Source organism: Gopherus evgoodei, chromosome 21, assembly GCF_007399415.2.
Source record: "Gopherus evgoodei ecotype Sinaloan lineage chromosome 21, rGopEvg1_v1.p, whole genome shotgun sequence".
Taxonomy (NCBI): Eukaryota; Metazoa; Chordata; order Testudines; family Testudinidae; genus Gopherus; species Gopherus evgoodei.
This window is the reverse complement of record NC_044342.1, coordinates 730,442-753,311: the sequence shown is the minus strand read 5'-3', so window position 1 is coordinate 753,311 and position 22,870 is coordinate 730,442. Positions and strand designations below refer to the sequence as shown.

The 22,870-nt window shown below is 53.3% G+C and overlaps 2 protein-coding genes across 4 annotated transcripts in view; both read left to right on the top strand.

The window, feature by feature from the left end:
- The window catches only part of LOC115637948, a 79,580-nt gene extending 65,038 nt beyond the window's left edge, over positions 1–14,542 (top strand). The window contains exons 1-4 of one of the 3 annotated variants that reach the window (XR_003997375.1): positions 8,984–9,134; positions 9,386–9,448; positions 9,975–11,078; positions 12,839–14,542. Coding sequence is in view for 2 of the 3 variants with exons in the window: in XM_030539548.1 (XP_030395408.1) it covers positions 9,422–9,448; positions 9,975–11,024 (1,077 nt within the window). In the remaining variant the exon portion in view is untranslated. Of the gene's footprint in view, positions 1–8,983; positions 9,135–9,385; positions 9,449–9,974; positions 11,255–12,838 lie in introns of those variants that run through there. The other 2 variants (XM_030539548.1, XM_030539549.1) reach the window with 2 other exon arrangements.
- A 4,727-nt stretch (positions 14,543–19,269) lies between these two features.
- Positions 19,270–21,596, top strand: LOC115637951. Its single transcript, XM_030539552.1, has 2 exons — positions 19,270–20,024; positions 20,483–21,596. The coding sequence occupies exons 1-2, from the start codon at positions 19,812–19,814 to the stop codon at positions 21,053–21,055; spliced, it is 786 nt and encodes a 261-aa protein (XP_030395412.1). The 5' UTR covers positions 19,270–19,811; the 3' UTR covers positions 21,056–21,596.
- Positions 21,597–22,870: the final 1,274 nt, after the last annotated feature.

Sequence of the window (22,870 nt, the reverse complement as noted above, 5' to 3'; positions counted from 1 at the left end):
TACTTCATCACACAAATCGGGGGACACTGCCACGGTAGCCCAGGAGGGTTGGGGGAGGAGGGAAGCAACAGGTGGGGTTGTTGCAGGGGCACCCCCTAGAATGGCATGCAGCTCATCATTTCTACGGGATCTCTGGGGCTCTGACACAGAGCAGCTGTGCTCTCTGGTTCTCTAGTACACTTGCCCCATATTCTAGGCAGGACTGACTCTATTTTTAGACAAAACATAAAGAAGGGAATGACCCGGGGAGTCATTCCCATTTTTGTCCATGAGCCCCCAGCCAACCTCAGCGAGGCCAGCCAGGAGCACCCATGACAGCAGCAGACGGTACAGAACGACTGATAACAGTCATCTCATCGCCAATTTACAATGGCATCGCAGACGGTGCAATAGGGATGGTAACCATCTCTGCTACCTTGCAAAGGCAAATGAATGCTGCTGTGTAGCACTGCAGTACCGCGTCTGTCAGCAGCATCCAGTACACATAAAGTGACAGTGACAAGGCAAAACGGGCTCCATGGTGGCCATGCTATGGCATCTGCCAGGGCAATCCAGGGAAAAAGGGCGCGAAATGATTGTCTGCCGTTACTTTCACGGAGGAAGGATTGAGTGACATTTACCCAGAATCACCCGCGACACTGTTTTTGCATTGGGATCTCATCCCAGAATTCCAATGGGCAGGGGAGACTGCGGGAACTATGGGATAGCTATGGGATAGCTACCCACAGTGCAACGCTCTGGAAATTGACGCTAGCCTTGGTACATGGATGCACACCGCCGAATTAATGTGCTTAGTGTGGCCGCATGCACTCGACTTTATACAATCTGTTTTACAAAACCGGTTTATGTAAAATCGGAATAATCCCGTAGTGTAGACATACCCTTAGACTAATGAACTAAGAATAAAGCTTGGACATTTAGAAACTAGCTCAGAAAACAAAATCAAGCTCTGAAAACAAACTCCTTTGGCAAGGTGGCTCACCCCTTCTTATAGGGCATGGATGCTTGGGCCCTCCTTCTATGTTCAAACTTATCTTCCTCACCCACAAGAATTGAAGGGTGCACTTACTCCATAGGCCGTATGTTTATATGTATTGCTGACATATACATACATATTAATGATATTAGATCATCCTCACATCCATTATTTTTGTCCTCGTGGTTATTTCAGTTTTTTCCTTGTGGTGTACATGTTAAGTTTGAGGGTATGAACTTGGAAGCCCCCTCTGCCAGTCTGCTTCAACGCATCCTTTATCTATCCAAGGGTTCCAGACATATATGGTGTGATGGGTTGGGCCACAGAAACCCCTTTAGGAACTGCCACCTGGATGTGCTGGGACTACCTCTGAGCCCCATTCCCTGCCGGCTGGGGACTTCAGTACCCTGCCTTGTTGAGGCAGACACGCTAGCCAGCTACAAACACAGACCCAGGTCTGAACCAGCTCCCCTCAAAGCTGCAGGTTTAACTGAAAACAGCTTAAGAAGTGCTCCTGTCTCTAGCACCCAGGTCCCAGTGGGATCCAAACCCCAAATAAATCCGTTTTACTCTGTATAAAGCTTACACAGGATTAACTCATAAATTGTTCGCTCTCTATAACACTCCCAGAGAGAGATGCACAGCTGTTTGCTCCCCCAGGTATTAATACATGCTCTGGGTTAATTAATAAGCAAAAACAGATTTTATTAAATAGAAAAAGTAGGATTTAAGTGGTTCCAAGTCGTAACAGACAGAACAAAGTACATTACCAAACAAAATAAAACAAAAACACACAAGTCGAAGCCTAATACAGTAAGAAACTAAATGCAGGTAACTCTCACCCTCAGAGATGTTCCAATAAGCTGCTTTGACAGACTAGACTCCTTCCTAGTCTGGGTCCAGCAATCACTTACACCCCTGTAGTTACTGTCCTTTATTCAAGTTTCTTTCAGGCATTTCTTTGGGGTGAAGATGGCTTGGCTCTCTTTTGAGCCAGCTGAAGACAAAATGGAGGGGTTTCCAGGGCTTTTTATATTCTCTCTCTTGTGCAACATCACAGCAACAGGATGGAGTCTCTAGCCACCTGGGCAAGTCACGTGTCTATGGATGATTCAGCTTTTTGCAGGCCGACGCCATTGTTTACATGTGAGTTTGAACATTCCCAGGAAAGCTCAGATGTGGATTGGCGTCTCCCAAAGTCCATTGTTAGTTAAATACTCCCAATTACTTGAATAACCTCTTCACGCTATGCTGACCAAATCTGTCTTATGTGCTTCCTACAGCAAACACTTTAAATACAAACGTAGAGCCAAGGCTCATAACTTCGGATATAAAAATGATACATGCATACAGATAGGATGAACATAGTCAGTAGATCACAACCTTTGCGAAGATACGTAACACATCATACCTAGCATAAAACCTATTCCAGTTATGTCATATTTACACTCATAATCATATTTCAATAAAGCATTACGGGATGCAACATCACATATGGACCTTATGCTTCAGCTCATCAAGGTCCCAGACATCTGTATGCTGACTTTGCCTTAGCTCAAAATACAGGATGCGGCCTGTGTGGGCCTTGCATTACACCCAAACTACTTAATATAAACCTGTAAACCTACCATAACATGTCATGGAGTCATCAGGGAGAGGCTCTGGAACTGCTCCATCTGAAGCCAGCCAGGATATCACTGTCACCAGGACAAGAAGCTTACAAAGTTACGTGGCTTTGACCTTCCTGGGTCTGACCTCAGAGCATTCAGCATCCCCTTCCACACCGTGTGCTTCCTGCAGCGAGTCTGCCCGGGCAGGGGTCCCAGGGAAGCCAGGGGGTCCTGCACCCCAACTCCGTAGTCAGATGTGACTCTCAACCAGTGTTGTAAAACAGAAGGTTTATTAGTTGACAGGAGCACAGCGTAGAACAGAGATTATTACCACAGAAATCAAGGACTTTCAATCAAGGCACTCCAGGCCCTGCACCCAGGACTCCCCCCTCTCCAAGTCCCAAAATGCAGGCTGTCTGGGACCCCGATGTCTGGCCTGCCAGGTGCTCCTCCTCTGGCCTTTGTCCTGCTTTTGGGCAAAACGTGTCACCTGTTTGCATCCCCTCCTGGGGCTCAGGTTACATAGGGCATCGGCCATCCTCTCTGTGCAGACAGCTGGGCAGCCTCACCTGCCCCGAGGGCCTCAGTAAAAGTCCGGCAGTACCCAGCCGTCCTGATAAAAGCCTGGACCTGTTTCTTAGTATGGGGAGCCGAGCTAACCAATCTCTGATCGCCTCCACCTTAGCCTGCTCTGGCTTTAGGCAGCCGCTCCCCACCTTGGGGCCCAGGAATGAGATCTCTGCCATCCCCACGTGGCAATTCCCAGCTTTAATAGTCAGTCCTGCATCCCGGAGCCTGTCCGGTACTTGTTTAACCTGGGACACATGCTCCTCCCAGATCTGGCTAAAGACACAGATATAATCCATGTATGCCAGGGCAATGTCCCCCATCCCCCTGAGTAATTGGGCCACCAGGCGCTGGAAGGTTGCAGGTCCCCCCTTGAGGCCAAAAGGAACTCATATAGCCCCAGAGGGGTGATAAAAGCAGATTTCAGCCTGGCATCTGGATCCAATCGCATTTGCCAGGAGTCCTTGGTGAGATCCATACTAGTGAGGTAATGAGCCTCCCCCACCTCCACCCCAGCTTGTCTAGGAGCACGTCAGGTCTAGGCATGGGGTAGGCATCGGACATGGTGATGGCATTTAGCTTCCAGAAGTCCTCACAGAACTGGATAGACCTATCTTTTGGGGGGACCAGCACCACGGGAGATGCCCAAGGGCTGGAGGATGGCTGGATCACCCCTGGAGACAACATGTCCTTGGCCTCTTTCTCCAGGTCTTGGGCAGTTTTCCCCATGACTATGAAGAGGAAGCATCTTACAGGAGAGTGAGCTCCTGTCTCCACTCCTCCATAGCCAGGTTAGTGAGCCCAGGCAGGTTGGAAAACAGCTGCAGATAGGAATGCAGCACCTCTCTGATCGCTGCCTGCTCAGTAGAGGTTAGCTGGTCAGAGAGAGGAACTGATTCCAGCGATGGCCCAGCTCCTGTCTCAGGGAAGAGATCCACCAAGGGATCGTCTGCCTGCTCCACCCACTGCCCACACATGGCTAGTACCAAATTCTCCCTGTCAAAATACGGCTTCATCATGTTGACATGGTTCACCCTGTGGCTGTGAGTCTGGTTAGACACTTCCACCAGAGCTCACTTCTTTCAGCTGCTTCATGACCTTAATAGGCCCAGCCCAGGCAGCTTGTAGTTTGTTCTTTCTCACGAGAATGAGAACCATCACCTGGTTGCCAGTGGCACAGGTGCGGACATGCGCTGAGCAGTCATACCAGATCTTCTGCTTCCTTTGGGCCCTGGCTAGATTCTCCCTCACCAAGCCTATGAGCTCAGTCAGTTTTTCCCAGAAAGTCAATACATTCTCCACCACTGACTCCCCATCGGGAAAGGCCTTCCCCTCCCATTCATCCCCCATTAAGTCCAGGGGGGCCTCACTCACCTCCCATACAGCAACTCAAAAGGAGAGAACCCTGTAGCTTCCTGGGGCACTTCCCTGAACATGGGGTAAATACTTGTCCCAGTCCTGTGGGTGCTGGTTCATAAAGGTCTTCAGCATCATCTCTAGAGTCCCACTGAATCTCTCCACAAGACCGTTGGACAGAAGATGATACACTGAGGCCCAAGTGTGCCAGACCCCACGCTTCTCCCACAAGCACCAGAGCAGGGCTGACATGAAGTTGGACCCCTGATCTGTAAGGACATCCCTGGGGAACCCCCCCAATTCTGAAAATGGTCAGCAGTGAGTCTGCCACAGCGTCTGCCTCAACAGAGGAAAAGGCCACTGCCTCTAGTACCAGATGGCAAAATCTACCACCACCGGAATGTATTTCTTCCCTGACCGGGTTGCCTTGCAGAGGGGTCCCACTATGTCCACAGCCACTTTCTGAAAAGGCTCCTTTCTGATGGGCAGAGGCCTTAAGGCAGCTTTTCCCTTATCCTGGGCCTTCCCCACGCTCTGGCAGGGCTCACAGGACCTGCAGTACTGCTGGATGTCATCAAAGACTCTGGGCCGGTAAAAGTTTTGTAGGAACCTCGCCTGGCGCACTGGATCCCTTGGTGTCCCGAGAGAGGAATATCATGGGCCAGGTACTGCGGTGGTACTTCTGGAGGACCACCAGCTGCCTCCAGATCCCTCACAACTCCAGTGCTCCTTGGGGAACCCACTCACAGTACAGATATCCCTTCTCCCATAGGAATCCCTTCTCCCACAGGAATCCCTTCTCCCACAGGGATCTCTCCCAGGGGCAGTGCTGTGGCCAGCAAGGTCCATCAGCTTCTCCAAGGAGGGATCCTTCCGTACCTTGGCTTGGAATTCACCAGCTGGGGAAGAGATGGCAACCTGCTCCCTCTCGCTGCCTGGGTCTGGGCTCACAGCGCCACTAAGCCCTGTCCCTGGTGGCTCCCTTCCCACTGGGGTAGGGCCCCACACTCCTTGCTGGCTACAGGTCATGACTTGGGCACTCCGGGGCCCACCTGGCCAATCCTTGGTTGGGAGCTGATGGGGCAGCCCATGTCTTTGGGGCCCTCCTTGGCCCCCCATATCAGACACACCCTAGCTACGGCTACCTTAATTGGGGGCCTGCACATGCCCGTCAGGGTCAGGTAGGTGTTGGGCACCCCCAGTCTGGGGCCATCATCTCAGGCCAGGCCATCCGTGGCCCCTCTGCCCACAGGAATTACACCTCATGTCCCATTGGTCCCCTGGGGCTGATCAGTCAGCCCTGGTATTGGCTGCACCCCTTGGAAGGGGTTTATCCAAGTCTCCCTTTTGGAGAGTCCCTGAGTGACTCCCCTCCACACCAACGTGGGTCTGTCCCCTTGGGATTCCTTCCAGAGCCCTACCTGCTGTCTGCAAACTCATCAGCCAGCTGCCCTGTGCTGCACTGGACAGTCCTTCAGCTTCTTGTCCATTAGCCACATTCTCAGGTCAGGGAGGCAGCTCTCATTCATCTTCTCCAGCCCCACCAGTTTGATCATGTCCTCCTTGGTCTGGACCCCAGCCCCATTCTCCCACTGGCGGGTGTATCCCCTCATCCAGATGGCCAGTTCCAGACAGGTCACCCCCCGGGGTGTTCTGCAAACTGCAGAACCTTTTCCTGTAGAGCTCAGGGGTCAGCCCACACTTGTACAGCAGGGCTTAGATGAACAGTTCATAGTCCCCTGCTTCCACCCCATCTATCTGCCTGAACAACCCAATGGCTTTGGGACCCAGTAAGGGGCAGGTCAATCTGGTGCAAACTGCAAGCCTTCTCAACGGCAGTACGGGAGGCGTCCATATCCTCCCCATCCGTAAACTGGGGCAACAATTTTATATCGAAGTTCCCTGCAGGCTTGGCCCCTCCTGGGCCCATCCCCACTCACCATGGTAGGGGTCTCTCTGCTTCTCAGCTCCACCAATGCCACCTCTGCTTTTCCTCATGTTTTCTCTGTCTCTCATGACCCTCCCATTCTTTCACATGGTCCTGCCGTTCCTTCTCACAGTTCTCCAGCTCTTTCAGTTTCAGCTCCATTTCCAGTTCCAGCCATCTCAGCTCCACTGATGGGGAACTTAGCCATGAAGATCCCCTGCCGGTCGGGTAGGTCACAGTAGGTCCAGTGATCTCCTGAATGCTTTCAGCTCCTCCTGCAGCCTCAGTTGGGTCAGGGCCCAGGGCGGCCCCTGGAGCTGCCTGGCTGCTCCCAGTCTCTCTCGCGGCCTTAGAGTGATCATTCTCTTCCAACTGAGCAATCAGCTGCACTTTGGTGTACTTTCCAATGCACAGCCCTCTCTCTCTGCACAGCTGTACAATGTCCTTCTTAAGGAGATGGTTATGGGCCATCTCTTCACTGTTCCCAAGTTGTCCGGACTCACAGGCCTGTGCTCTCTCACATCCCCGTGTCCCTAGGAAGAACCCTGTCAGTGACAGTCCTTCTCAGGGGTCACAATCTCTCTCCTCCTCCTCCTGGAACCGCACCTCTCTGAGCCTTCAGCCTGCCTGGCTCTCACTAGTCTCCCTTTGTTTTCCTGCTCCCCAGTCACTTACTGCAGGATGTTCTGTCTACGGGGAGCAGTTGACCCCACCAGTTGTCATAGAGTTGTTGTGGTAATTCTCTGGAGCTGCTCTGTATGAAGCCAGTCAGGACTCGCGTAGCGTGACTTCTCTCTCTGAGCACACTGTCTCCAGGGCAAGAAGCTTACACAGCTTTGACCTTCCTGGTTCTGACCTCGGAGCATTCAGCAGCCCCTTCCACACCATGTGCTTCCGCAGCAAGTCTGCCCGGGCGGGGCTCCTGGCCTGCACCCCAACTCTGCAGTCAGCAGTGATTCCCAGCCAGCATCGGAGAGCAGAAGTATTTATTAGTCAACAGGAACACAGCCTAGAACAGAGCTTCTTAGCACAGAAATCAGTGACTTTCAAGCAAGTTCATCTTGGGGAGACTCCAGGCCCAACACTCATCTCTGAGTCCCAAAACTCAGACTGACCTGGGACCCCACTGCCTGGCCTCCAACATTCCCACTGCTCCTCCTCCAGCCTTTGTCCTGCCACCTCGTGCGTCTCGCCCCTGGGGCTTAGGTTAGGAAGGGCATCGGCCATCCTCTACATGGAGACAACTGGGCAGCCTCACCTGCCCCAAGGGCCTCAGTAAAAGTCACCCCCCCAATTCCCATCACCATGTAGGCATTGGTGCAGCACCCAGGGAAACTGAGGTACACACAGCGTTAGTACAGAACAGTAAGACTCACATGCAACATAACGGTGAATAAAACCCCACTTCATCACATAACATTATAATAAAACAAATAGTCAAAACCATAAAGAAATAAGAAATCCATAAGAAAAAAATATAGGCAAGCAAGCAGGTTAGCCTTGTAGGCTACAGTGACTAAGCTCTTGTGGCCACCAGCAGAGAAAAGGAGGAACCCTGGGGCACCAAGGCCCGAGCCCTCTGCAATGGCAAGGTACTGAGTCAGTGGCAGATGACCCCAGCGGGTGACACCTGCCCCACACTGAAGAGAAAGATGACCCTCTATCTTAGATCGCTGCCAATCTGACATGAGGGGGATGGGGGTGATTCATTCTCCATGTCAGTTCTGATGATCAGTTGGATCATGAGCATGCCTGCCCGACCCATCACCCAGGCACCTCAGAGCATCGTCCCACCCCATCCTGTCTCCAGCTGGGGATGATCCCTGATGCTTCTGAGGAAAGTGAAAAAACATTCCAGAATACAGGGAGCCAATGGGGCATCGGGGTCACTCTTCCTGCCTGACCACTGCAGGGACGTCCTGAAACATGAGACTGGATTATAATAATTGTCTTCATACAGGGCTGCAAGAGTTATGAGCATGCTGAGCTGCTTTGGTTTAGTTCCTTATCTTCCATCCCCCAGTTCATCTAGAGAGGGAAAAGCCCGGTGTCCCATTCCCAACTCCCTGAGCCAAGAATCCCCCGCTCTGGGGCTGCATCACAGCCAGCATTCCCTAGAGGAAAAGGCCCCGTGATACATGTACTAACCTGCTCACAAAGTGGCAAATCTTCAGCCCCAGTCGGTTACGTCCTGCTCCCCACACTGGAAATGCACAAACTGCTGCAGACATGGGATGGGCCGAAAGGAGATGGCTGCAGTACAGACCTATGCAGATAAAAGTCTGGCAGGGATCCCCACCCTCTGGTGAAGCAGCTGTGACCGTGGCAGAGAGCAGGGCAAGGGGGTGGACTGAATTGGAGAGTGTTTATCTAGGAGAAGGGGCTCAGTTGGGCCACAGAGGCAGGGTTACAGAGCAGAAGGCAGAGTGGGAGAGGGGAGGTGGGATGGGGAGGGGACATTTTGGAAGAATAGGGGGGGATTGTATGGGGGAGGAAGGAGGAGCCTAAAGGAGAAGGCGGAGTCAGTGGAAGGGGGAAGGAGCCACTGCAGAGAAGAAAAACAGTCCTCTGCCGTGTTTACACACAGAATATTTCAGGGCTGGTTTTGCTTTTCTCTAAGGTCCTGTCCATTTCAGTCCGGCCCAGGAGCTCACTCCTGTCCCCAAGCGGGACTGCCATCAGCTGAGAGCATCTACAGGTAGGAATGTGAGCTGGAGCTTTGTGGGGTGAGCCCAGGGCTGGGATAGCTGGGGGCTATGGGTTGGGACTGGTGGGGGGGGGGGGAGGGCTAAGCCCAGGGCTGGGATACCAGGGGGCTGCAGCTGGTCAGGACTGAGGGACCTTTGGTTTGTTGTTTTCCTGGGAGCTTGATTCACGGACTCCTGGCTGGGCACATGGTTACAGGTCAGGACACTGTTAACATTTCCTCCCCTCTTTATCTCAACACAGGGCAGCCCTTCGTACGTACAGGGGGAGCCGGGAGATATGGCCCAGTCACACAGATCAACAGTGGTAAGTGGGAGCCCATGTGAGATGGGATCCTCCCCGCCCTCCCTCAGGACCATGCCACCTTCTGGGGATAGGGTGCAGGGCACATCTAGGAGACTTCATTGCAGGCACCTCCCAACGCTGCCCAATTCCTGTTCCAGATGCCTGGTAGCTGTTGGAATCAGGGGATCTTCAAACATCAAAGAATCATATAAGATCAGATGAGCTAGTGTCAAACGGCCATAGGTCCATTGGTGTCATTGGGCCAGCCCCCATCTGGCATGAATGGGCCACAGCTCCACTGGTGTCAATGGTCCAGATTCCAGCTGGTGTATATCGGCCGTAGCTCCACTGGGGTGAGTGACAAGGAGTCATTGTTGCCCTGAGGGAATCACTCCTGGTGTCATTGAAATTTTTTTCCATTGATAGAAACAGAGAAGTCCCCTGCTGTGTCCCATGCCAACCCCACGTGCACATGATCTTCTCCAACTGCCTTGGTCCTTCTGTCAACTGCTCCCCTCTCTCTCCCTCCCCTTTGTCTCCATCCCAGGGCTCCAGTCTAGTTCCTAGATCATTGGTCCCTCGGAAGGACTCCCTGGGCACAGACGTCTTTCGCGATGACAATGGGGACTGCATTGTCCGCTCCGACCTGGGCTGCTACCTGCAGACAAAAGATTTCCTTGAGAGGGGGCATGACATCAAGATCCGGAAACTGCACCCTGCATGCCAGGGCGGGGATCACTATGTGGGCAACAGGCAGGAATCCAATATCTACATCATCAAGGGCAGTTCCTACCGGGTGGTGAAGGACCTGAGCACAGATAAGGGAGCTCAGGTCTTTGAGCTACATCCCAGGTGCTGCGGTGGGGACCACTATGGGAGGGCTGGTTGGACCTTCTTCATCATTTTCCAAAACCAGGGAGAAATCCGCTGGGTGACTAATTTGAGGACAGCTGGAGGTGAAAAAACCTTTGCCCTGCACCCTGAATGCTGCAATGGGCTCTACTACTTTGGCATCGATCAATACCTAGCCCTGATCAAGATGGATGAGAAATGGGGAGCTCATTTCTACCTGTACCCAGATGCAAGCAAAGACAAGCTGGACTCCTTCTTCTCCATCCACCCAGACGTGTTGAACTTCTTCCCTGGGGGCTTGACCCTCACCAAGGGCATCTCAACCAGCGGCTGGGAGTGCATCAAGACCTTGCACAACAACTCCGATTCCCCCATCACCTGGTCCGACAAGGTCACCCGCAAAGTGGGCTACACCAAACAGAAGATGTCCACCATTGAGAACAACTGGAGCATCTCCGCTGAGATGTCCCTCGGGGCTGGAGAGCTCACCAAGCTCATCTCCCAGCTCCAGTTCTCCCTCAAGGCCGAATACGGCGGGAGAAGCATCCGCACGGAGCAGGAGGACTGGAACGAAGCTCGAGAAGAAGAGGAGTCAATCCAGGTGATCCTGGAACCCCAAAAGAACCTATACATCTGGCAGTACCAGCTTGGCATAGGCCAGGAGTCCGTCTTGTTCTGCAGAGACATTCAGTTCACCAAAGAAAACAAGCCACCCGACCGCATCCCGCTGCCTCCAGTCCCCTAAGCGCCCATGAGGATGGAGAATGCAGCACCATGATGCTATTCTGGATGTGTGCTTGTGAGCTGCTTTGCCCTAGTATTACCCCTTCCGATCTTTCCCTGAGCTGGCCAGATTTCACCCACCTCATCCTAGCTGTTCTCCTCCTGGTTTTCCTCCTGTTCCCAGCTTTACCCAAATCTTTTCTGCAACAAAGATGGTTTAATTAAACTTTCTTCCGTTCCTATTTTAGCTCACTTTTATTGTTCATTTATTGTGTGATCTTATGATTAACTAACATGTCGTGGCATATATAATCATTGTAAGATGAAGGGAGTTAAATTGTAGGATTACAGAAGGATAAGATTGATGAGTATCGGGGATCATCCATAGCTGGAGATGGGACAGAGCTCTGAGATGCCTGGCTGGTGGATTGGGCTGCTTCAGAGGAGGGTGAAAAAAAATCCCAATGAACCAATAGGGCACCAGGGTAACTCTTCCTGCCTGACCCCTGATACCCTGAAGCATGAGACTGGATTATAGTAATTGTCTTCATACAGAGCTGCAAGTGTGATGAGCAAGTTGAGCTGCACTGGTTTAGTTCCTTAATTTCCATCCCCCCAGTTCATTTAGAGGGGAAAGGCCCCATGTCCTATTCCCACCTCCATGAGCCACCAACTCCCCTTAACATGGAGAAGGGGCTTGATGGGGCAGAGTCAGGGGGTGGAAGTGGGAGTGGGACAGGGGAGGTGGAAAGGGAGGGGACACTTGGGGGCAGAAGGGGGGTATTGGATGGGGGAGAAGGAGGAGCCTGTGGGAGAAGATGGAGTCAATGGAAAGGGGGAGGAGCCACTGGAGCACAGTACCAGCAGAGGTGAACGTAAGCCGGTCCGGCCCGGTACGGAGTACCGGTAAAAAAAGGTGCAGCAGCACACAGGCAGATAAGTGGAGCATTCAGTAGTGGCTTACTTCCACCTCTTTCGGCTGCATAAAAAACAGTTCAAACTCAAAGCTAATGAAAGCTTGGAAAGGGAAAACTCACTGTCACATTAGCTTCTCTCCTCCTCCAGCCAGGCTGCCCACAGCTAGGGTCCACGTTCCCCCGACCACCGCACTCAGCAGGGGCTGCAGCGGCCCCCCTCTAGCTTGCAGCAGGGAACAGGGGGGCTGGCTGAGGGAGGAGGCTCCCCAGGACGCCTGCTGCCTCCGTAGGAACCGTCTAAATGTAGCTGTTCACTCGGCCATTTAGACCAGATTTATGGGCCATTTCTGGCATCCTTGCTAATTTCACTCACAGTTTTTTGTTGTTTTTGTTTTTTTGGGGAGTGGGGGGTGAGCCCAAGGCAGGGGCAGAATAGAGTAGGCATTTGGATGCACAGCTGAAATCCAGAGCTAATAAAAGCCAGTGGAAGTGGAAACTCACTGTCACACTGGTTTCTCTTCTTCCTCCTCCAGCCCCAACAACTGTGCGTGAAATGAACAAGGATGCCAGAAATGACCCCTAAACCTGCGGGTTGAACCAGGGAGTGAATGTTTAAACGGTTCCTACGCAGGCGTCCTGGGGAGGCTTTTGATTTGGAGACTTGGTCCTGATCCTAGTCTCTGTGCCTCCCTGCCTGGGGGAAGGACTAGCAAGACTAGTCCGGAGTGAGGGGCACCAGCAGAGCTGGGGGGGTGGGAGAGCTGAGCCTGGGCTGGGATAGCTTGGGGGCTGCAGGTTGGGACAGAGGGAACTTTGGTCCGTTGTTTTCCTGGGAGCTCTATTCACGGACTTCTGGCTGGGCACAGAGTTACAGGTCAGGACACTATTGATATTTCCTCCCCTCTTTATCGCCACACAGGGCAGCCCTTCGTACTATGGGGTGAGACGGAGGAGACAAGGCCCAGTCACATAGATCAACGGTGCTGAGTGGGAGCCAGTGTGCAGTAGGAACCTCCCGGAGCAGGACCCTGGGCTTTTCCCTCCCACCCGCCTACCTTCCCTCAGGACAACGCCACTCCCTGGAGACAGGCCTGCGGGGCACATCGAGGAGACTTCACTGCAGGCATCTTCCAGATCTGCCCAACTCCTGTCCCAGGTGCCTGGTCGCTGTTGGAACCAGCGGGTCTTCAAGCATCAAAGATTCACAAACCATGAGATGAGCTAATGTCCTACCCCTCCCTTCTCCTCCCTCAAGATTTGACTCCTGTCGATGGACCATTGTTTCCCTCACAAGGACACCCCAGGCACAGACATCTTCCCTGGCCAAGGCAGATTCTTCATCGTCCGTGCCAAACCGGACTGCTACTTGCAGACAGAGGATCCAAAAAGCAGGACTGGTATCACGATCTGGAGACTGACCCCCGCATGCCAGGGTGGGGGTCACTACCTGGGTGCCCATGAAAAATCCAACATCTACATCATCAAAGGCGACTCTGACCGGGTGGTGAAGGACTTGAGCACAGACGCTGAGGCCGAGGTCCATGAGCTGCATCCCAACTGCCATGGTGGGCACCACTACACGCACGCTGGTTCCTTTTTTTTTCATCATCTCCTTAGAGCGGGGGTTGTGCACCAGGTCCTTGACCTGAGCCCAGCTAAAAAAGAGATGATACTCCCCTGCAGCTGGAATGCCACAAGGGGCTCTGTTATTTTAGCATCTTTGTCACCCCACTCCTGATCCAGGTGGATGAGAAATGGGGGGCTCAGTGCTACCTGGACATGACATGTGCAACTCAGCCCCCTTCCAGTCTACTTCTCCATCCATCCCAACATGCTCAATTTCTTCCCGGGGGATTGGGCCCTCACCAAGGGCGCCTCAACCGGTGGCTGGGAGTGCATCAAGACCCTGCAAAATGACGCCGATTCCTCCATCATCTGGGCTGACAAGGTCACCCACAAGGTGGGCTACGCCAAGCCCCAGATGTCCAGGATCGAGCACAAATGGAGCATCTCCGCTGAGATGTCCCTTGGGACCGGAGCCCTCACTAAGCTCATCATCCAGTTCCAGTTCTCCTTCAGGGCCGAATAGGGTGGGAGAAATCCACGTGGAGAAGGACTGGAACGAAGCCTGAGAAGAAGGGGAGTCAATTCAGGTGAACCTGGAGTGCAAGCAGAACCTCTACATCTGGCAGTACTGCCTCGGTATAGGCCACAAGCCCATCTTGTTCTGCAGGGACATCCACTTCACCAGAGAAAACAACCCACCCGACCGCATCCCACTGCCTCCGGTCCCCTAAGCATCCATGAGGATGGAGAACACCAGCACCAAGATGCTGTTGTTAACCTGTGCGTGCGAGCACTGGCCTCCTGGAAATCAATGGGATCAAACCAGCCCCTTCAAATCCATACTTAGCACTTCCTGGCGCACTCCTCCCAGCTTGCAAACTGGGCTCATCCGCTTCCCCTCCCCCAACTGCCCTGCAAATCACGTCACCCGGGACAGGTGATTTCCTGGCATGTTCTCTCTGTCTTCTCTCGCTATAACCCGCAGCCTGAATTCTGCTTTGGGATCATTCTGGGGTCAGATTTGCTGGTGAAGCATAAAGAATTTGTTGAGCCTGTATAGATTATTGATTTTTTTTCAGCATTCCCCTGGTTGCTAGGGTGGAATTTCCTTGAGTTTCTCCTTGGTTCAGGGTCTGTAGAAAGATTAAAAGCGGGAGGGAGCCGGGATGATCATAATTGACTTTGTACAGGGCTGCAAGTGCTAGCAGCAGGTTGAGCATCATTGATTTAATTCTTTAGCTTCTGTCCCCCCAGGTTCACCTAGAGGGGAAAGGCCCCGTGTCCCTTTCCCACCTCCCTGAGCCACCAATCCCCCAGCCCTGGGGCTAGATGGGAGCCAGCACCCTCTAGAGGGGAAAGGCCCCATGACATAACCTGGAGAATGTTTAGCCCCAGTCAGTTACGTTCTGCTGCACCTGAACTGGCTGCTTGGCCCTGATTGGCTTCTGCCCACTGCTAGCCATGGTAGCCATTGCAGGACCAAGTCTGAACTCACTGCTCTTCCCCCCAAGTCAGGAGAGCTGCTTGGGGCATGGTGCCCCCACATGGCAGAGCTGCCAGCAGAGGCCAGCCAATGCCTGGCACACCCTATAATGGCACTTGGGGCAGAGGACACACAAGGCGCAGGTAAGGTGGAGGTCCCCAGGCAGTAAACCCATCTCATCCCCAGTGAGCCTTCCCCCTCCCAGTGTCTGCCCTGCCCTCTCCCTCCTGAGCCCCCAGCATGGAGTTATTAGGATATCACCACTGGACAGAGCTGGGGCGGGGGGAGCAGGCAGCAGGAATGGGACCCTGAGAGCCATGAGGACAGGAATGACCTGTGGAACTCACTGCCACACGAATTTAATAGGCTCAAGGGCCAGTCAGAAGTTCATGGGGATCACTGCCAGCAAGGCAAAGGAGCCGTGTGCCGGGGTGGGGGAGCCAGGGGGAAGGCTGCAGCTCAGGGCATGGCCCAGCAATAAGGGAAGAGGGCAGGAGGAAGTGGCTCCCCTTGGGAGTCAAGTATCAGAGGAGTAGCCGTGTTAGTCTGGATCTGTAAAAGCAGCAAAGAATCCTGTGGCACCTTATAGACTAACAGACGTTTTGGAGCATGAGCTTTCGTGGGTGAATACTCACTTCCTCAGATGCATGTAGTGGAAATTTCCAGGGGCAGGTATTTATATGCAGGCAAGCTAGAGATAATGAGGTTGTTCAATCAGGGAGGATGAGGCCCTGTTCTAGCAGTTGAGGTGTGAAAACCAAGGGAGGAGAAACTGGTTTTGTAATTGGCAAGCCATTCACAGTCTTTGTTTAATCCTGAGCTGATGGTGTCAAATTTGCAGATGAACTGAAACTCAGCAGTTTCTCTTTGAAGTCTGGTCCTGAAGTTTTTTTGCTGCAGGATGGCCACCTTAAGGTCTGCTATAGTGTGGCCAGGGAGGTTGAAGTGTTCTCCTACAGGTTTTTGTATATTGCCATTCCTAATATCTGATTTGTGTCCGTTTATCCTTTTCCATAGCAACTGTCCAGTTTGGCCGATGTACATAGCAGAGGGGCACTGCTGGCATATGATGGCGTATATCACATTGGTGGACGTGCAGGTGAATGAACCGGTGATGGTGTGGCTGATCTGGTTAGGTCCTGTGATGGTGTTGCTGGTGTAGATGTGTGGGCAGAGTTGGCATCGAGGTGTTATTGGCAGAGTGCTGTGCTAATAAAATAGAGTGGTCTGACAAACTGTGAGTCCTGAGTCTAACTTTGACAATTTGGAGGTCCCACGGAGATGGCAACCGTCTTCACTGGGGCTGTGTGATTCCTGACCGTTTTCTAGGATGACTGTGGCAGCCGGCACCTGGGCATTTGGCCCGAGCGGTCCTCCACTAGAATGGAAAGACCCACAACCACAGTGAAGTCTATGCCATCGAACCTTTTGATTCCCACTCTGTTCTGGTAGGGATCCCGGGATCTGACATCAGGACTCTGATCAGATCCAGACTAACACGGCTACCCGTCTGATACTTGATACCATGTAAGGCACTGCATTTAGCCGTATGGAGTGAAAATCCATCAACCTCATGAAGAAACTTGCACAAATACAGACAGATATCATCTTCCTTTCCAAATGCAAATGGACGGACATCATACCAAAGGGACTAAAGGTAAAAAATCCACTGCTATCTACATACTACACAGACCACAGTGAGAGATTATGCCACACTCTATCTAAGAAACTGAGGAACCACCTGATCAGCATCCTATACAGCAAACAGGAAAACATCAAAAAAGAGCTCTCCAAACTGGAGACTCATTAATAACCAAACCTCCATACAAACAGACTTCACTAAAATAAGACAGGAGATCTACATTACTCACTTCACCTCTCTACAAAGGAAAAAGGACTGTAAGCTGTCTAAACTCCTACCTGCCTCATGGGGCCACAACCGTAGTACCCCCCAACCCACCCAGCAATATCGTCAATCTATCCAACTACACACTCAGTCCAGAAGAAAAGTCTGTCCTATCTCGGGGACTCTCTTTCTGCCCTGCCACCCCCACCAACATGATACAGTTCTGCGGCGATCTGGAAGCTTACTTTCGCCGTCTCCAACTCAAAGAATACTTTCAGGACAACACTGAACAGCGCACTGATACACAGGTACCCTCCCACCAACAGCACAAGAAGAAGAACTCCACATGGACTTCTCCTGAAGGTCAAAATGACAGTCTGGACAGTCTACATTGAATGCTTCCGCCGATGTGCACAGGCAGAAATTGTGGAAAAACAACAACATCGCTTGCCTCATAACCTACGTCATGCAGAACGCAATGCCATCCACAGCCTCAGAAATCACCCAGACATTATCATCAAAGAGGCTGATAAAGGAGGTGCTGTTGTCATCATGAACAGGTCTGACTACCAAAAGGAGGCTGCCAGACAACTCTCCAATACCAAATTCTACAGGCCACTTCCCTCAGATTCCACTGAGGAATACACTAAGAAACTACAACATCTATTTAGGACACTCCCTACACTAACACCGGAATAAATCAACATACCCTTAGATCCCCGACAAGGGTTATTCTACCTACTACCCAAGATCCACAAACCCAGAAATCCTAGACGCCCCATCATCTCGGGCATTGGCACTCTCACTGAAGGACTGTCTGGATATGTGGACTCTCTACTCAGACCCTATGCCACCAGCACTCCCAGCTATCTCCGTGACACCACTGATTTCCTGAGGAAACTACAATGCATTGGTGACCTTCCAGAAAACACCACCCTAGCCATCATGGATGTAGAGGCTCTCTACACGAACATCCCACACACAGATGGAATACAAGCTGTCAGGAACAGTATCCCTGATGATGCCACAGCACAACAGGCTGCTGAGCTCTGTGCCTTTATCCTCACACACAACTATTTCAAATTTAATGACAATATATATCTCCAGATCAGTGACACCGCTATGGGCACCCGCATGGCCCCACAATATGCCAATATTTTTATGGCCGACCTGGAACAACGCTTCCTCAGTTCTCGTCCACTCACACCCCTTCTCTATCTACGCTACACTGATGACATCTTCATCATCTGGACCCATGGGAAGGAGTCTCTGGAAAAATTCCACCACAACTTCAACAGCTTCCACCCCACCATCAACCTCAGCCTGGACCAATCTACACGGGAGGTCCACTTCCTAGACACCACAGTGCAAATAAGTGATGGTCAAATTACCACCCCCTATACCGAAAACCTCCCGACCGCTATGCCTACCTTCATGCCTCCAGCTGCCATCCCGGGCACATCACACGATCCATTGTCTACAGCCAAGCACTGAGGTACAACCGCATCTGCTCTAACCCCTCAGACAAAGACCAACACCTACAAAATCTCCACCAAGCATTCTCAAAACTACAACATCCGCAAGAGGAAATAAGGAAACAGATCAACAGAGCCAGACGTGTATCCAGAAGCCTCCTACTGCAAGACAAACCCAAGAAAGAAACCAACAGGACTCCACTGGCCGTCACATACAGTCCCCAGCTAAAACCTCTCCAACGCATCATCAGGGATCTACAACCCATCCTGGACAATGATCCCACACTTTCACAGGCCTTGGGTGGCAGGCCAGTCCTCGCCCACAGGCAACCTGCCAACCTGAAACATATTCTCACCAGTAACTGCACACCGCACCATAGGAAGTCTAGCTCAGGAACCAGTCCATGCAACAAACCTCGATGCCAACTCTGCCCACATACCTACACCAGCGACACCATCACAGGACCTAACCAGATCAGCCACACCATCACCGGTTCATTCACCTGCACGTCCACCAATGTGATATACGCCATCATATGCCAGCAGTGCCCCTCTGCTATGTACATCGGACAAACTGGACAGTTGCTACGGAAAAGGATAAACGGACACAAAGCAGATATTAGGAATGGCAATATACAAACACCTGTAGGAGAACACTTCAACCTCCCTGGCCACACTATAGCAGACCTTAAGCTGGCCATCCTGCAGCAAAAAAACTTCAGGACCAGACTTCAAAGAGAAACTGCTGAGCTTCAGTTCATCTGCAAATTTGACACCATCAGCTCAGGATTAAACAAAGACTGTGAATGGCTTGCCAATTACAAAACCAGTTTCTCCTCCCTTGGTTTTCACACCTCAACTGCTAGAACAGGGCTTCATCCTCCCCGATTGAACTACCTCATTATCTCTAGCTTGTCTGCATATATATACCTGCCCCTAGAAATTTCCACTACATGCATCTGACGAAGTGGGTATTCACCCACGAAAGCTCATGCTCCAAAACTTCTGTTAGTCTATAAGGTGCCACAGGATTCTTTGCTGCTTTCCCCTTGGGAGGTTATTCCACAGCTGTCCACCAGGGGGTGACACTCTCCAAGGCCAGGCTCCGTGGGCCCGCAGATGCAGGGCAAATATGGCAGAATCTGGACCAGTTGCCTCCGAGCTCCGCATGACTCACTTCCAGAGCCAGGGAGAGACCCCAGGCAGCCCCTCATCACCACCACTAAACCCTCCCCCCCGAGCTCATAGCAGGTGGAAAAAGCCCAGGAGTCCTGGTCCCAAAGCCCCCCCAAACACAAGACCCCACTCCTGTCCCGGAGCAAGGAAAAGAACCCAGGTCCCCAGCCTCCCCTATTCTGAGCACTAGAGCACCCCCTGCCCCAGCCAGGAAGAGAGAGAACCCAGGCGTCCTGGTCCCCAAACTCCCCTGCGCTAATCACTAGAACAGCCCCTGCCCCAGCCAGGAAGCAAGAGAACCCCGACATCCTGCCCCGCCCCGAAGGAAGCCCGGCCCTGCCCTTTAATGGCAGTACAGTTGGGAGGAGCCGGGCGGCCGCTTCCCCTCCCTTTTAGCTACGACATCCCGTTTGCGGGCGGGCCGAGCGGATCTCCGGCCCGGGCAAGGCTCCGGGCTCCCTGCTGGGTGGAGGCGCAGCGCCTTGGAGAGGGGCGCGGGGCCCCGGGAGCGCAGCGCCTTGGAGAGGGGCGCACGGCCGCGTCTCCACTCCCAGCGCCGGTGAGATCCGGGGACCATCCCCGCCCCCTTGCGGGCTGCCCCGTCGCCCCTTGCCGGGGGGCTCTGCAAGTGGGGCTTCTCTGGGGGGGACCCCCTTCTGGGGTAGGGGGAGCAGAGGCCGCGCTGGGTTGCTGGGTGCCCGGTGCAGAGCCAGCTTCCACACCCCCACCCGGGGCCCAGGCCTCCCTCCACCGCACACACACCCAGGGCCTGTCCCCCGCCCCCCCTTGGTGTGACTCCCCCACACGCATCTTCCCTCCTAACCCCCCCACCTTCTGGGGCCTGGCCGGTCTTGGTATCAGCCCACCCGATTCTCTCCCCACCCTGTGCCCTGGCCAATGCTGCCCTTCCCCATTCCCCCCCCCCCCCCACACACACACACAGGATCTGGCTGGTCTTGCCTGGCAGGGCTTCCCCAGGATCCCTCCTTCTCACTCTCCACCTCTGCTGTCCCTCAGGCTCTCAACCCCCCCATTGCCGGAATCGTCCCACGGGCACATTCCCCTGGCACCGATGTCTTCGCCACCCCTCAAGGCTTCTTCATCGTCCGCTCCGACGTGGGCTGCTTCCTCCAGGCGCCCGAGTGCCACTCCCCTGAGGCCGTGGAGATCTGGAGCCTGCACCCTGCCTGCCGGGGTGGGGAACACTATGTGGGCGACGCTGCCGGGTCCTCCGTCTGCATTCTCCAGGGGAACCCGTTCCACCAAACTATGGACCTGAGTGCCGCCCCCAGCCCCGATGCCCTCCCCCTGCACCCTATGTGCTGTGGTGGAGACCACTATGCCTCGTGGAGCAGCCGCTTCTCCGTCATCTTCCTGGCCCGCAGCGTGGTTCTGTCTGTAGCTGACCTGACCATGGGGGTCGAAGCAGAGGAGATGCCCCTGAAGCTTGCGTCCTGCCATGGACTCTACTACTACGCATGTGATGCTACCCACCTGGCTTTCCTGGGTGTGGATGCGCAGCGGGGGCTATACAGCCAGGTCTTCTCTAGCTCGGGCCACCAGGACGTCCTCCCATCCACGCAGACGTGACCAGCTTCCTCCCTGGCGGCCTGTCCCTGGTCCACAGGGGCACCTTCGGGGCATGGGAATGCATCAAGCTGATCCAGAATGAGATGGACGGGCCGCTCCCTGGCAGCCACCAGATAACCCGGAAGGCGGGATGCATGGAAGAGAAATTGGCCAACTGGACTTTCTCCACGGCCAGTTCCCCGGAGCCTGCAGACCTTTCAGTGGCCTTGCTCCAGGCCCAGTTCTCCCTGCCCCCCGCCTATGGGGGGCTGGGGCTCAGGACGGAGCAGGAGGAGTGGGAGGCCATGGCTGAAGAGGGAGAGGAGCTGCGGATCATTCTTCAGCCCCGGCAGAAGCTTTACTGGTGGCAGTATCACCTGGGCTTGGGGAACCGGCCTATACTCTTCTGCCGCTGCCTCAAGGTGACTCGTAGCCCCGCGTCACCTGACCACCTCCCGCTGCCCTGGTCGGACTCAGGGGACGCTGGCGTCTGACTGGGGAAGGGAGGCTGGCAGTAGGGGAAAGGTTAATGTTGTTGCTGAATAAATGATGTTCTATTGTACTGGTGGCGGCTGTCTGGGGATGGCTCTGGGACCCCACCCCGCTCCCTCCCAGGGTGGGGAAACTGAGGCATAGAATGTGTCAGGAGAGGACACAGAGTTGTGGCTGCCAGCCCTTTGATCTAACCACTAGACCCCACTCCCATCCCAGATCTGGGGATAGAATCCCAGAGTCCTGACTCCCAACCCCAACCCCATAACCACTAGACTCGACTCCCCATCCAGAGCCAGGGAGAGAACGCAGGAGCCCTGAAGGCAGCAACACGTTTTTCTTTCTTTGAGCTTCCCTAGTGTCCCAGGCAGGTATTGCACCTACAGGCAGATTCTACCACTGCGCTATCCAGGTCACAGGGGGTCTGGGAGTACAGGGGAGAAATGGAGTTTGTCCCAACTGGGACTCCCAAGTGACAACTGAGCAGCAGGACCCCATGGAAGCAGTGTGTGTGGGCGGGGATGGCAGCCTGGAGGAGACCAGTGATCAGTTTGGGGGAGGTCATGGCAGTGGGAGCTCAGGGAACTCGGGATGTATGGGATCTGGGGAAGGCCAGGGAAGAGTCTCTAAGGGAAGTAGTGCTGCAGTTCCCGTGATCTTGTTCAGCACCAGAGCCAATCGCAAACCTTCAACACAATTTGGAATGTTCTCCATGACTCAGTTTCCCTGGCTGTAAAATGGAGTGAGGATCCCACATATTGTCTAGGGAAACTAAGATCATTGGGGCAGGGACTGAATCTCACAAAAGGTCTGTGCAGTGCCTGGCACAATAGGGACCCTGATCTCAGTTGGGGTCTGTGCAGTGCCCGGCACGGACCCTGATCTCAGTCCGGGTATTCTAGAATCATAGATTATCAGGGTTGGACGGGACCTCAGGAGGACATCTAATCCAACCCCCTGCTCAAAGGAGGACCAATTCCCAACTAAGTCATCCCAGCCAGGGCTTTGTCAAGCCTGACCTTAAAAGCCTCTAAGGAAGCAGATTCCACCACGTCCCTAGGTAACCCATTCCAGTGCTTTACCACCCTCCTAGGGAAAAAGTTTTTCCTAATATCCAACCTAAACCTCCCCCACTGCAACTTGAGACCATTGCTTCTTATTCTGTCATTTGCTACCACTGAGAACAATCTAGATCCATCCTCCTTGGAACCCCCTCATTCTTCTCTTCTGCAGATTAAACAATCCCAGTTCCCGCAGCCTCTCATAAGTCATGTGCTCCAGCCCCCAAATCATTTTTGTTGCCCTCTGCTGGACTCTCCAATTTGTTCACATCCTTCTTGTAAT

Coding starts and splice junctions, on each gene's coding strand:
- LOC115637951 (XM_030539552.1), top strand. CDS start 19,812: ATGGCAGTACAGTTGGGAGGAGCCGGGCGGCCGCTTCCCCTCCCTTTT. Junction 20,025..20,482: donor CGTCTCCACTCCCAGCGCCG/GTGAGATCCGGG, acceptor GCTGTCCCTCAG/GCTCTCAACCCCCCCATTGC.